The sequence below is a fragment of the Melanerpes formicivorus genome, unplaced genomic scaffold, assembly GCF_026170545.1.
Source record: "Melanerpes formicivorus ecotype bairdi unplaced genomic scaffold, bMelFor1.0.p_v2 SCAF_1, whole genome shotgun sequence".
Taxonomy (NCBI): domain Eukaryota; kingdom Metazoa; phylum Chordata; class Aves; order Piciformes; family Picidae; genus Melanerpes; species Melanerpes formicivorus.
In genome coordinates this window covers 33,982,311-33,997,087 of record NW_027142353.1, presented here as the reverse complement: position 1 = coordinate 33,997,087, position 14,777 = coordinate 33,982,311, and the positions used below count along the sequence as shown (strand labels likewise).

General features: G+C 45.5%; 1 protein-coding gene across 1 annotated transcript in view; it reads right to left on the bottom strand.

Annotated features, from left to right (window-relative positions):
* Positions 1 to 14,777, bottom strand: part of ACER3 (alkaline ceramidase 3) — a 90,020-nt gene that overhangs the window by 50,105 nt on the left and 25,138 nt on the right. Inside the window, exon 2 of the mRNA XM_068139583.1 lies at positions 3,356 to 3,466. Coding sequence (XP_067995684.1) covers positions 3,356 to 3,466 — 111 coding nt within the window. The remainder of the gene's footprint in view (positions 1 to 3,355; positions 3,467 to 14,777) is intronic.

The window sequence follows — 14,777 nt, the reverse complement described above, 5'->3', positions numbered from 1 at the left end:
TTACAGCTTAAGTAGAGTGAAATCCATCAATAAATCATATTACTATCAGGCAAAGAATTCTCTCTGGTACTTAGAGATTCACAGAATGGTTTGGGTGGGAAGGGACCTTAAAGATCATGTAATTCCAACCCACTGTCATAAGTCATTAGTTAGATCAAGGTTGCTTAATGTCTCAGGTGTTCAACGCCTCAATGCTGCTACAAAAACTTCACCCTTTGAATTAAGAAGCCTGAAAGTAAGACTGATAAATAAATGACATCCTGAAATAAATTTGAAGGGCTCAGGAAAAATATCAGCTAACAAGAAATTTCTGTACACTCACTCTCCCTCCACTTCAATACTCTTCTCATTTACCCACATGCACTGAAGGAATGCCATCCTTCCTGGCATATTTCACTTACATTTAAAGTCTGTTTACCTTCTCATTTGCTGCTTTTGTTCTGTAGTAGAAATGTTAAAAGGTTTGTAACTCCAAACCATTCTGTTCCTGTTTTTCAGCCTTCCATATTCCTTTACATCTTTTGACTATTGTAAACCAGCCCAGCGGAGACAAAACAGAAAAGAAACCTTTTATAGGAGTGACCTTTAATGTTCAGGTTCCAACACATGAGATAAAAATCAAGCCATGCAAGCATTTATCATTTCAGACAGGAGTCAAAGGCAGCCCAGGCACAGTTGAGCAGAGCCCAGCTGGAACTCAGGACTGCCCTCCAGCACAGCTGTCACTCACATGGACAAAGCTTCCCTACATGAACACCAAGACCAGGATAAGGCTGAGGTCCAGGGGATTTACTGTGGTCAGAGACAGTCTTTTTTCTTTAAACATTAAGGAGTGCATGAGAAATGCCCTCTCAAGGCAGTCTCGCTGTGACAGCGTGACATTTTAGTCAAGCAGTGGCACACTTTGTCCATCATTAAGTGTTACTGACACTCACGGTGAAGACAAGTCCACAACAGTGGTTTACTTTTTCTCTCTGTTTAGTTAAGAAAGAACAGCAGCATGGGATACTTGGATTCTACAACATGCAAAGATTCATAGAATCACAGAATGTTTTGGGTTGGAAGGGACCTCCAAAGGTCATCTAATGCAAGCCCCTGCAGTCAGCAGTGAGATCTCCAATTAGAGCAGGTTGCTGAGAGCCCAATCCAACCTGACCTGGAACGTTTCCAGGGATGGAGCGTTGACCACATCTCTGGGCAACCTGGGACGGGGTTGCACCATCAGCATTGTAAAAATATTTTCCTTCTGTCTCAAGTAAATCTCCCTTTTTCAGTTTAAAATCATCACCCCTTCTCCTGTCACAACAGGTCCCGTTAAAAAGACTGTCCCCATCTTTATTGTCAAGTACTGAAATGCCACAAGAAGGTCTCCCTAGAGCCTTCTCTTCTCCGGGCTGAACAACCCCAATTCTCAGCCTGTCCTCCAGCTCTCTATCATCCTGGTGGCTTCCTCAGGACCTGTTCCAACAGGTCCATGTCCTTCACATGCTGAGGACTCCAGAGCTGGATGCAGCACTGCAGATGGGGTCTCACCAGAGCGGATCAGAGGGCCAGAATTACCTCCCTCCACCTGCTGTCCATGCTGCTGGGAATGCAGCCCAGGATGCAAGTGCATATTTCCAACTCATGTGCAGCTTTTCAACCACCAGTACGCCCAAGTCCTTCTCCATAGGGCTACTGTCCATCCATTCACCCCTCAGCCTTTATTGATACCAGGGACTGCCCCAATCCAAGTGCACAGCCTTGCATGCAGCCTTGGTGAATTTCATATAGACCCACTTCCCATACTTATTCAAGTCCCTCTGGATGGCATCCCATCCCTGAGGCATATCAACCACACCACTCAGCTTGGTGTTGTCTGCAAACTCACAGAGTGTGCACTCAATCCCATGGTCTGTGACACTGATGAAGTATGGATCCTTGAGGAGCACCACTTGTCACTCATCTCCATTTGGACATCAAACCCTTGAACACCACTCTCTTGGTGCAACCATCCACCCAATTCCTTACCCACCAAACAGTCCTCCCAACAAATCTACATCTCTGCAATTTAGAGAGAAGAATGCTTTGTGGGACCACCAGCTTAAACATTTACACTCTGCTTCTTTCCTTTTCTTTCTAAAAGGAAACCCTGACCTTCAAGAGTATCTTTTGACAAACTGTTAGAGTGACACAAAAATCACAGAATTGCCTAGATTGGAAAAGACCTTGAAGATCATCAAGTCCACTGACTTGTTACACTTGACTTGTTAGAATCTTAGAATAAATAAGGTTGGAAAAGACCCTAGAGATCATCAAGTCCAACCTATCACCCAACACCTCATGACTTAACTAAACCATGGCACCAAGTGCCACGTGCAATCCCTTCTTGAACACCTCCAGGGATGGGGACTCCACCACCTCCCTGGGCAGCACATTCCAATGGCCCATTACTCCTTCAGGGAAGAACTTTCTCCTCACCTTGAGCCTAAACCTACCCTGGCAAAGCTTGAGACTGTGTCCTCTTGTTCTATCTCAGGTAGCCTGGGAGAAGACACCAACCCACACCTGGCTACAACCTCCCCCTTCAGGTAGTTGTAGAGAGCAATAGGGTCCCCCCTGAGCCCCCTCTTCTCCAGACTAAACAACCCCAGCTCCCTCAGCCTATCCTCATAGGGCTTCTGCTCCAGACCTCTCCCCAGCCTTGTTGCCCTTTTCCGGACATGTTCAAAAGTCTCAATGTCCTTCTTAAACTGAGAGGCCCAGAACTGGACACAGGACTCAAGGTATGGCCTAACCAGTGCAGAGCAGGGGCACAGTGACTTGCCTGCTCCTGCTGGCCACACTGGTCCTGATATAGGCCAGGATGCTGTTGGCCTTCTTGGCCACCTGAGTACACTGCTGGCTCACATTCAGATGGCTGTCAAGCAGCACGCACCCCCAGGTCCTTTTCTGCCAGGCAACTTAGCAGACATTCTGCCCCAAGCCTGTAGTGTTGCTTGGAGTTGTTGTGATTCAAGTTCAGGACACAAAAAAACATTACTATAGTTTGACATCGATTGGAATTAGCACACACATCATCTGTCAAACATCAGCAGAGGACACAATCAGTTAACATGCATTGAGTAGGCCTTAAAGCCAGAAAAAGATCACTTTAAAATCTCATAAAGCTCTTGAGGGGATTCTAACTTCAGAACCTCCCAACAAACACTCCTTCTCTGTAAACATTAACGAGGAGAACAGATTGAGGCTTACATTTCACACACACAAGTGGTATTTGGATTTTACTCCTTGGTTTATTAATATTTGGGTGTCGTTCACTGCACATCTGAGCTCTCTTTGTGATGAAAAAGCAAATGAAGTTTTTCACACCTACCTGTGAGACACAAATATGCAGCTAAATATCGTTTCTCCAGGCCTTCTTTGTAGGTCTGAATCGCACCATAGATTGGAGGTAGAATGAAAATCAGGTTACTCACTGTGTTCCCTGTAGGACAGAAACCAAAAGAAGTGGTTTAGAACTGGGTGCTATGCACTTGAAATAAGTAAATCTGCATCCACTCACTACAAATAGGTGCAGCAGCTTTCACCCATAAAGCTGCACCTCTCTGGAAGTTGTTTTCTGCTTTTACATATAATACAAAGTTCAGGTTTGGAACCATACAGTTAACTACTTGAAGACTGCATGTGGGACATGAGAAGTCAGTGTGCATTTGCAGCTTGGAAAGCCAATGGTTTCTTGAGCTGCATTAAATGAAGAAAATTGAGAGAGGTGATTCTGCCACTTTGCACTGGTGAGATATCACCTGGAGTATTATGTCCAGGTCTGGAGCCCTCAACACAGGAGGGATATGGACCTCATGACATGGGCGCAGAGGAGAGCCACAAAAATGATCAGGGGATTGGAACACCTCTCCTATGAGGCCAGGCTGAGGGAGCTGGGGGTGTTCAACCTGGAGAAGAGAAGGCTCCAGGGAGACCTAATAGCAGCCTTCCAGTACCTGAAGGGAGCCTAAAAGGAGGATGGAGAGAGACTATTTACAAAGGCCTGCAGTGATAGGACAAGGGGCAGTGGTTTCAAACTAAAGAAGAGAAGATTTAGGTTGGATTTTAGGAACAAGATCTTTACCATGAAGACAGTGGATCACTGGAACAAGTTGCCCAGAGAGGTGGTTGAGACCCCATCCCTAGAGACAGTCAAAGTGAGGCTTAACAGGGCTCTGGGCAACCTGATCTAGTTGAGGATGTCCCTGCTTACTGCAGAGGGGGTTGGACTAGATGACCTTTGGAGTTCTCTTCCAACCCAGACCATTCTATGATTGTATAATTCCCTGAAATATTTTAACTCTTTTGTCTTTTTTCACATGTAGGGATAGTAATAGAACAACTAATTTAACTAAAAAGTGTGACTTAAATGGTGCTTACTTTGTTGGCAAGAGGCAGAAAAATAAAGTTACCTTTACTGCACAGCTCATGAATTAAAACTCAACCCCTTAAGGAGATGTAAGCTCCAGACAGTTGGTATTTTAAGAGCTGTTTGTTTGGTTTTTTCCCTTTTCTTAAAGCTATTCTTGGAATTCTCTCCTCCATGCTCCCTTCAGATATTTTAAGGTCACCGAGTGACCTGTTCCCAAATGAAACCAGTTCAGTCTTTACAATTAATGTGCTGGCCACTGAGCACACACAGAAGCAGCTGGCTGGGTTGATATGTCACAGATCAAAACAAGACCAAAGACTATCAGAAGGTATAAAATAAGGAACAAGGAAAAGGCTGAGGCCACTGCTGATCATCACAACAGCCAACTGTCAAAGGTGATCAAGAGCCTGAATTTCATCAAGACACCACTGCCCACCATGCCTCCTACTGAGGCCAGGATGCACTGCAAAGAAATGACACATGGAGTAGACATCTGAGAGAGCAAGAACAAGCCAAGAGCCCAGATCTTCCACCAAGAGGCACAGCTACTCCTCCACCACAGGGCAAGACAAAAGATGTTTTCATAGAATCATAGAATTGTTTTGTCTGGTAGAGATCTCCAAGACCATTGAGTGCAACTGTCAACCTAACACCATCATGGCCATTAAAACATGTCCCACGGTGCCATGTCCACACCTTTCTTGAATACCTTCATGGATTGTGACTTCACCACCTGCTGGGCAGCCACTTCCAATCCCTGACCACTCTTTCAAGAATGGAATTTTTCCTAATGTCCAACCTAAACCTCCCCTGGCACAATTTCAGGCCATTTGCTCTCATTCTATCACCTGGCAGGTAGAAGAGACCAACCCCCACCTCGCTCTAACTTGTTTCAGGGCATTGTAGGGAACAATGAGGGATCTCCTCAGCCTCCTCTTCTCCAGACTAAACAACCCCAGCTCCCTCAGCTGCTCTTCCTAAGATTTTTTCTCTAGACCTGTGGTGGGTTAATATCCATCCTGAAAACAAAGAGGGGAGGGCTTGTGAGTGCTTTGCCCTCCTGCAGGGTGTTTTCCCCTTGGGAAACTGAGTCTGTTCCACTCCCCACTCCCTGCCCAGCTAGGGTATAAAAAGGAGGACACTGCTGCCCATTGCAGGCTTGAACCCAAAATCTCAACACTCAGAGTCTCACACCCTACCAACCGAGCCACGTGGTACTCCCCCCTTCAAAGGGAAGAGATTCTTCCTAACATCTTATCTGTGTCTACCCATTTCTAGTTTTGTTCCAATCCCCCTAATCCTATCACTCCCTGACACCCTAAAAAGTCAGTCCCCAGCTTTCTTGTAGGCTTCCTTCAGGTACTGGAAGGCCACAATAAGGTCTCCTGGGAGGGACTTTTATACCCTGGCTGGGCAGGGAGGGGGGAATGGAACAGACTCAGTTTCCCTGGGGGAAAACGCTCTGCAGGGAGGGCAAAACACCTGCAAGCCCTCCCCCTTTTGTTTTCAGGATGGGCATTAACCCACCACAAGACCCTTCACCAGCTTTATCCCTTCTGTTTTCAAGACTACACTCTTAGTCTTACTTGACAGCCTTAAAAGTCAATCATGACAAGTTTCTTTAAGACTGCTCTCTTAGACTGAAGTTTGATAGACATGGGACTGGCAAATTGTCCGGGCCTATGCAAAAGTACCAAGAAGTATTGAGAAGTTCAAGTGAAGGATAAGGAAATGCTCTAATTTGAAACAGAAATGATACAGATTCAGCGTTTTAGCCTAAGCACAAACCCTAATTTTGAGACTAAAGGTTATATAATGAAAATAAAATTACATGCAATTCAGGAAAAAGAGCAACTCTATTAAGGGACACAGTCTCAGGCTGCACCAGGGGAGGTTCAGGTTGGGTGTTAGGAAGAAGTTCTATACAGAAAGAGTGATTGCCCATTGGAATGGGCTGTCCAAGGAGGTGGTGGAGTCGCTGTCATTGGAGGTGTTCAGGAGGAGACTTGATGGGGTGCTTGGTGCCATGGGTTAGTTGTTTGGGTAGGTTGGATTGGTTGATGGGTTGGACACGATGATCTTGAAGGTCTCTTCCAACCCGGTTTGGTTTATTCTAAATAAAGGTTTATTCCAAAAAAAAGAATGTTGGCAAGATAAATTAAACTGCACATGTTCACACACCACTAGTTAAATATATATCAAATTGAAACTCTAATTCCCAAATAATTCAATGAAAAGTACAATGTAGGAGGCTAGGAAGAAGCCAAACCCCTTGTAGGCTGAACATGAGCCTGCAGTGTGCCCAGGTGGCCAAGAGGGCCAATGGCATCCTGGCCTGCATCAGGAACAGTGTGGCCAGCAGGAGCAGGGAGGTCATTCTGTCCCTGTACACTGCACTGGTTAGGCCACACCTCGAGTACTGTGTCCAGTTCTGGGCCCCTCAGTTTAGGAAGGAGGTTGACTTGCTGGAGAGTGTCCAGAGAAGGGCAACAAAGTTGGTGAGGGGTTTGGAACACAAGCCCTATGAGGAGAGACTGAGGGAGCTGGGGTTGCTTAGCCTGGAGGAGACTCAGGGGTGACCTTATTGCTCTCTACAACTACCTGAAGGGAGGCTGTGGACAGGCAGAGGTTGGTCTCTTCTCCCAGGCAACCAGTACCAGAAGAAGAGGACACAGTCTCAGGCTGCGCCAGGGGAGGTTTAGGCTGGAGGTTAGGAAGAAGTTCTACACAGAAAGAGTGATTGCCCATTGGAATGGGCTGCCCGGGGAGGTGGTGGAGTCACCATCACTGGAGGTGTTCAGGAGGATACTTGATAGGGTGCTTGGTTGCATGGTTTAGTTGATTAGGTGGTGTTGGATGATAGGTTGGACGCGATGATCTTGAAGGTCTCTTCCAACCTGGTCTATTCTATTCTATTTTTGGCTTTTTTATTCAGCAGAAAAACACAGAATGGTTTGTATTGTAAAGGACATTAAAGATCATCCCCTGCCATAAGCAGAGACACCTGCTACTATACAGGTTGCTCAAAGGCCCATCCAACCTGGCTTTGAACACCTCCAGGGCTGCAGCCTCCACAATTTCTCTTGGCAACTTGTTTCAGTGACCTACCACCCTCGTGGTCAAGAATTTCTTCTCAGTGTCTAATCTGAATCTGCCTTTCTCCAGTTTGAGTCATTACCCCTTATCCTATTGTTACATGCCTTTGTAAAGCATCCATATCCAGCTGTCATGTAGGATCCCTTCAAATACCGTAAGGTCTCCCTGAAGCCTTCTCTTCCCTGAGCTGAACACCCCCACCTCTCTGTGCCTATCTTCATGGGAGATGTGCTTGAGCTGTCTGTTCATCTTTGTGGTCCTCCTCTGGACCCTCTCTAACACTTTAAGAAAAATATCTCATAGGAGTTTCATTTTCTAAAACAAAGGACAAGACTGAGCAGACAATGACTGCATCACTCCCCTAATTCAACTATCTGTTTCCCAAGAATCCTACTTCCCATTGTGCATCCCAAAGAAAAGTGAAACCCACAAAACTATGATCATACAATCCCAAAGTAGTACAGCACCTCTGAGAAAAGAGTGGCTGGAAAGCTGCCCTGAGGAAAAGGACCTGGGAGTGTCACTTGACATACAGTTGAACATCAGCCAGTTGCATGCTTGGGTAACCAAAAAGGCCACCACCATCCTGGCCTGGACCAGCACAGCATGGTCAGCAGGAGTAGGGAAGAGATTGTCCCTCTGTATCAGCACTGGTCAGGGCACACTTTGAATACTGGGTTCAGTTTTGGGTCCCTCACTGCAAGAAGAACATCAGGGGGGTGGAACACATCCAAAGAAGGACAAGAAAGCTGATGAAGGGTCTGGAGCACATGTCCTATGAGGAGTGGCTCAGGAACCACAGTTGTTTATCCTAGAGAAAAGGAGGCTCAGGGGAGACCTCATTCAACAGCTCCCTGAAAGGAGGTTGTAGTGAGGTAGGATTGGTCTGTTCTCCCACATAACAGGATGAGAGGAAAAGGCATCAACTTGTGCCAGGGAGGTTTAGGTTGGACATTAGGAAAAATTTCTTCCATGTAAGGGTTGTCAAGGCCTGGAACAGGCTGCCCAGGGAAGGGGCTGAACTATCAGCACTCTGGAGGCATTTAAAAGATGTGTGGCAGTGGTGTTGAGGGATATGGCCTCGCAGGGGGTTTGGAAGTGTTGGGTTAATGCTTCAAGTGGGTGATCTTAAAAGATCTTGTCTAGCCTAAGCCATCCTATGTCAAAGAAGCTCAGCTGAAATCAAAACGGCTTTGCAAAGGCATACAAGTTGATAGCACACAAAAGGCTTTTTATATGCTTAAATTCTTTGAGGAACCATTAACCTTTTACCGCATTCCCCCAGTGCTGCAAGGGGCAGTGATTCACTTCCGGGTTTGGAAGAAATCCACTGCATCTCAGCACCGTGTGGCACACTGCCCCTTAGCGCGTCCTCCCACAAACCATGCGGAGATGTCATCCAGCCTCAGAAAGCAGAGTAAAGGCTACATAGCCCTGAGTAGGGACTCTTCTGTTTTGGAAAGCAGTTCGCAGCTATGGCCATTTTTCAGAGAAGTTATTAGACATTTGTGATGGGTTGAGGCAGACCCCCTCCCCACCATGGGCAAAAATAACGACTCAGCCAAAGGGATTGCAAAAGTAGTGGAAGGTTTGAATGGAAAAGCGGTGAATGTGTACAGAGAGCCAGAAGTGCAGTGACAAAAGAGATCCCAACACACACCCAGAAATATCCCGTCCCCACCTGGGGGTACACCCAAGACCCCCAGGGCTCCTTCTTCCCCCCTCCCACCCCACTGCTAGGCTAGTCTCAGCTGGCCAGGTCTGAGACTGCCCATCCCCCTGGCCTTGGGCCTAGCCAGGCCCAAAAGGCCGGGAGACATCTCCCCCAAGTGACCGGGTGGCGGCGAGGGAAGAAAAAGAAAGCTCCAGACTCCCCTCTAAGATCTTATAGCAACACAGGGTATTGTAGTATGAAATATCTGGCTTCCCGTGTCCACCCACTGGGCTGGACTTTTGGACACAGGAAGCACCCCTCGTAGGAACACAGCAGAGGGCACCCAGCCCAAACTGCTACAACATTATATAAATATCACTCTCCAAGGCTGCCCTGCCGTAAAAGTGTCGAAAAACTTGGCCAACGTTCAAATATGAAAATGCCAAACAAAAAGAAATACCATGGGGTTTATCCACAAGCGGGAAGGGATGTGACTTCAGAAGAGCTGCAGGAGGGTAACAAACTTCAGAGGGATTCAAGGACATGGATAAGAGATATTCAGGTTTTTTTTCTGTAGGAAAGCAAAGCTTTCAACATTTCCTGTAAGACTTTAATGATGTTCAATTATTGCAAATTTATGAGCGATTAATCTAAGAGCATCTTGCAGAGAAGAGGAAATACCGTGGACCTAATCTAGCTGTAAATTCCTGCCACTCCTTCTCTGCGCTTTTTTGGCCCATGTTATCCAGAGCATTTATAGTACGGATAAGACAAGCCTGTTTGCAAAACATATTTACTGGAAATGGTGCACATTGTTTTTTACCAAGGGAAATGAAGGTGGGGGTTGGGGGGGGAGGGAACAATGAAGCCCTCTGGCACGCTGCTAGCAAAATGACTTCTTTCCAGAAGAGAAAGTACCAGACCTCTTTCAAACCCAAGGTCCCTAGGAGTGCATATTTTGTAGAAGTCTAGCTGGTCGTTAAAGGATTATCCTCACACAGAATAACTTCTAAATTCATTAAAAGGGATTTGGACTAATTCCATCAAAAAACGATGGTGGGATACGCACAGAGATAAGCAAACAATGGCAAGAAAGGAAGAACGAGCGACACTGCTACAGAGCCACGACTCTAAAGTTAATTAGCGACCAAGGAAGTGAAACAAGTTCTGAAGGAAATAGATATGGAAGCTAAAAATGGGGAGAAGTTCAATTGTCAGGAAAGCTGATCTTTTTCTTTTTTCACTACTTTTTCACTCCTTGGGAAAACCAGAAACTGAAGAATTTGCAAGGAAGGCACAAGGCAGAGGGCATGCAAACTAATGAAAGAAAGGTTATTGTAAGAAATATAGTCTAGGAGAAGTTAGGTGAGGCATGTGGATGGACCCAGGCTTAACTCTGTACAGCATTCTTAAGTTTCACTACTGGATTCCCAGAATGCTGGTCCAGGGAGTGACCTGCATTTTCCTTTAATGACCAAAGATTGCTTGTCAGCATATTATCTTCAGCATGTCTGTCAACAGAAAGGACACCCAGACTATTAGAGAAAGAAATGAATGGACTTGTGGACTGAAATGACAGGAATGGGATTAAATCTGATGATCAAGAACATGTCTTTTAATGTGACTATGGATCCTTATTTCACAGAATTACAAAATGAGTGGGGTTGGAAGGGATACAGAGATCATCAAGCCCACTCCCCCACACAAAGCAGGTTCACCTAGAGCAGGTAGCACAAGATGGGATCCAGGTGGGTTTTGAATGACTCCAGAGATGGACTCCACAACTTCTCTGAGCAGCCTGGTCCAGTACTCTGCCATCCTCAAAGTAAAGAAGTTCCTCTTCACATTTAGATGGAGCTTGATATGTTCAAGTTTGTGCCCATCCCATTGATGGGCACCACTGAAAAGAGACTGGCTCCATACCCTGCCATCCACCCTGAGGGGAGAACTTCTTGCTCTATCCAACTACTTGAAAGGAGGTTGTAGCAAGGTGGGGGATAAGATGAGAGAGCTCAAGTTGCACCAGGGGAGGTTTAGGTTGGATAGTAGAAGAAACTTCTTCACTGAAAGGCTTCCTGGGAAGGTGGTCAGATCACCATCCCTGGAGGTGCTTAAAAGCCACAGTGATGTGGTGCTAAGGGAGATGGTTTAGCACCAGACTTTGTAGTTAGACGGTGGTGACAGAATACAGAATTAGTCAGGTTGGAAAAGACCTTCGAGATCATCGTGTCCAATCTACCACCCAAAACCATCTGTGACCGTTTGAGGCTGTGCCTTTAAGAAAAGGACAGTACTGGGACACTATGGCTGAATGTTTTGGAATGTTGATGAAAACAATAAGATATTCTAAACTAATTTCATTGGTGGATTGGTAAAAAGGAAGTTTTAAGCTTAGGTGCTGCTGGGACTTTCCTCAGTTTCGCTCCTTGCTTTCTCCTTTCCAGCTCGTCTGCCTCTGGGCTCCCTGCCAGACTGACCTTGGACAGATAAGCAAACTAAGGCCTACTAACATATTCTGCTTTATTAACAATTGCTCTTTTTCTCTCTTTTTAACCCTCTTTGGGGAAAAAGGGGAGAGAAAGGGGTACAGGGGGGAAACCCTCCTCCAGAGGGGGGGGGGGAATTTCGTTCCTGTATTATTGGCTTTTTTGTTTTTTTTTACCTTGCTGTATATTTCTGTGTATATATTGTAAATACTGTAAATTGTGTATATATCCTGCATGCCCTAAAAACTGCTTGTAAATATAGCATTTCCCTTTTGCTCCTCCGGCTGGCTAGCTGTGGTTTTTATTTCTTTTTCTCTTTGTTGGGGGAGAAGGCTGGGCCTTTCTCTCAAACCCACCACATCATCTCATCAAATAAACCATGGCACCAAGTGTCTCATCCAGGCTCTTTTTGAACACCTCCAGGGATGGTGACTCCACCACCTCCCTGGGCGGCACATTCCAATGGCAAATTACTCATTCTGTGAATAATTGCTTTCTAGCATCCAGCCTAACCCTCCCCTGGCACAGCTTGAGACTGTGTCCTCTTGTTCTGTCACTGACTGCCTGGGACAAGAGACCACAACCCCACCTGGCTACAACCTCCCTTCAGGTAGTTGTAGACAGCAATAAGGTCTCCTCTGAGCCACATCCTCTCCAGGCTAAATAACCCCAGCTCCCTCAGCCTCACCTCATAGGGCTATGCTCCAAACCCCTCACCAGCTTTGTTGCCCTTCTCTGAACACATTCGAGCAACTCAGTATCTTTCCTAAACTGAGGGTTGGACGTGATGATCTTAAAGCTCTTTTCTAACTGAAACAATTCTATGATCGTAGTTGCAACAGATCACGGTCATACAGAAATAAGAGACAGGATGGAAAAACATCAGGAACATGACACAGAGTTAGAATACAGGAGATGCTGTCAGCAAGAGAGGAAAATTGCTATTACAGAAAAGAAGCAAAAATTATCCTCTTCAGCTTTTGACAAGTTGACCAACATGATTTACAGAGAGTTAAGAGTTCCTTTCTCCTCTGTATACAGAATGACTGTGAGCTTTACCAACTGCAAGGGTCTTTTCAAAAGTTCAAATGCTCTTTCTTTCTGTCAACCAAATGAAGACATTTCACTCTGCTCTGGTTTCTACAAGACTCAATAGAAATCAATAGAAACAGAGCAAAGAAGAAAATTTTTCCAGTTGAAAAAGCTGACTAAATATAAAAAGCTCATTTAAAATCACAACTAACAAACATGACATTGATGACAGGCTTTCAGCCTCCCCTTAATGTCAGCTGCACCCAAGTGTGACATAGGAGAAAGGAGAGTGGCTGCTGTTTTCTGAAATAGATACCCAAGCTGCAACGAAGTCAAAGTGGCCCTTTAAGTAAAACAAACAAGCAGACAAACAAGATTGTCAGGCTGCAAACATCTATTTCATTGCCTGGTTATTGTGCTGCTCTGCACAGTCAATTTCAGTGAAATTCCTGGATCCTGAAACTCTTTTTTTTTCCCTTTTTCCATCACTGCATGAAGAACATAAAAATAATGATAGAAAAACCCCAAAGCTTGTCAGATGGCATCATCCAGAACTTTAATCATCCTCCTAGCTGCTTTCAGATACAAGGTGGCATAATTACAAACCCATAACTCTAAAGTTAAGTAACAAACAAGGAATTGAAAATGAGTTCTGAAGGAAACAGAGAAGTTGGGGGGGGAGGGAGGGGAGGAAGCTAAGCTTTCAAGAAACTTGGTCTTTTTTGCAACATTTTGTTCTTCAAAAAAGGAGAAAATAGTGCAGGGGATCTCCTTGGAGAAAACACAGATTGGAGAATTTGAGAGCAAGGCATGAGGCAGAAGATACGCAAAAAAAATTAGAGAAGAGGGGATTCTGTCCCCTGCTCCACTCTGCTGAGACCCCACTTGCACTGCTGGGTCCAGCTCTAGAATCCTCAGCACAAGAGACATGGACCTGTTGGAGCAGGTCCACAAAAGACCACAAAAATGCTGCAAGGGCTGGAACCTCTCTGCTGTGAGGACAGGCTGAGATAGTTGAAGTTGTTTAGCCTGGAGAAGAGAAGGCTGTGGGGATCCTAATTGGGGCCTTTCAGCACTTAAAGGGGCCTATAAGAAAGATGGGGACATACTTTGTACCAAGGCCTGCAGTAAGAGGACAAGAGGTGATGGTTTTAAACTAAAAGAGGGAGATTCAGATTAGTACAGTGAAGAAATGTTTTACAGTGAAGGTGGTGAAACACTGGTGTGGTGGGTTGAAAATTCCCCCCAACATTAAATTTGCCAGCCCAGCCCAGTTGGAAACAAATGAAGCTGTATTTGCAAGCAAAACTACAATCTACAATGAAATGCAATGAATGTGTACAAAAGATACAGTAGTTACACTATTTACAGGTATTTACAATTGACAAACAGCACAAGAGGCCCCTAGCCAAAAACCAGGGGAGCTAATAGCTTCTCTTCTCCCTGCCTCCCTCCTTAACCCCCTTGGACGCAAAAGGACAAGAGACAAGCACAAGGGACAAGAGACAAGCAGAGACATTAGACTCAGCCAAAACAATGCAGCCAAGGTCAAGCAGAAGTGAGTTAGTATCTCCCAGAGTGGGCAAGCCAAAAGAGAAAGATGATTTACCAAAGTAGTTCTTGTGGCAGCTAGCCCTCCAATGGGATTGTTTAGAACAATCATTATTTTCCTTTTTACACCCAATAGAGATTTGTTTACATTTAACTACTTTCTGTTCAAGATCTGTGGAAAACTTTAAAGGTACAGCCTAAAACTACCACACCTGGCCAAAGTTGCTCAGACAAGAGGCAGATGCCCCATCCCTGGAAACATTCCATGTCAGGTTGGATGGGACTCTGAGCAACCTGCTCTTCATAGAATCACAGAATTGCTCGGGTTGGAAGGGACCTCGAGGATCATCTAGTTCCACCCCCCCTGCCATGGGAAGAGACACCTTCCACTAACTCAGCTTGCCCAGAGCCACATTCAGCCTGGCCTTAAAAACCTCCAGGGATGGGGCTTCCACCACCTCCCTAGGCAACCTGTTCCAGTGTCTTGTTGAAGATGTCCCTGTTCATTGCAAGACGGCTGGAGCAGACAATCTCTAAAGGTCTCTTCCAACCCAAACCATTG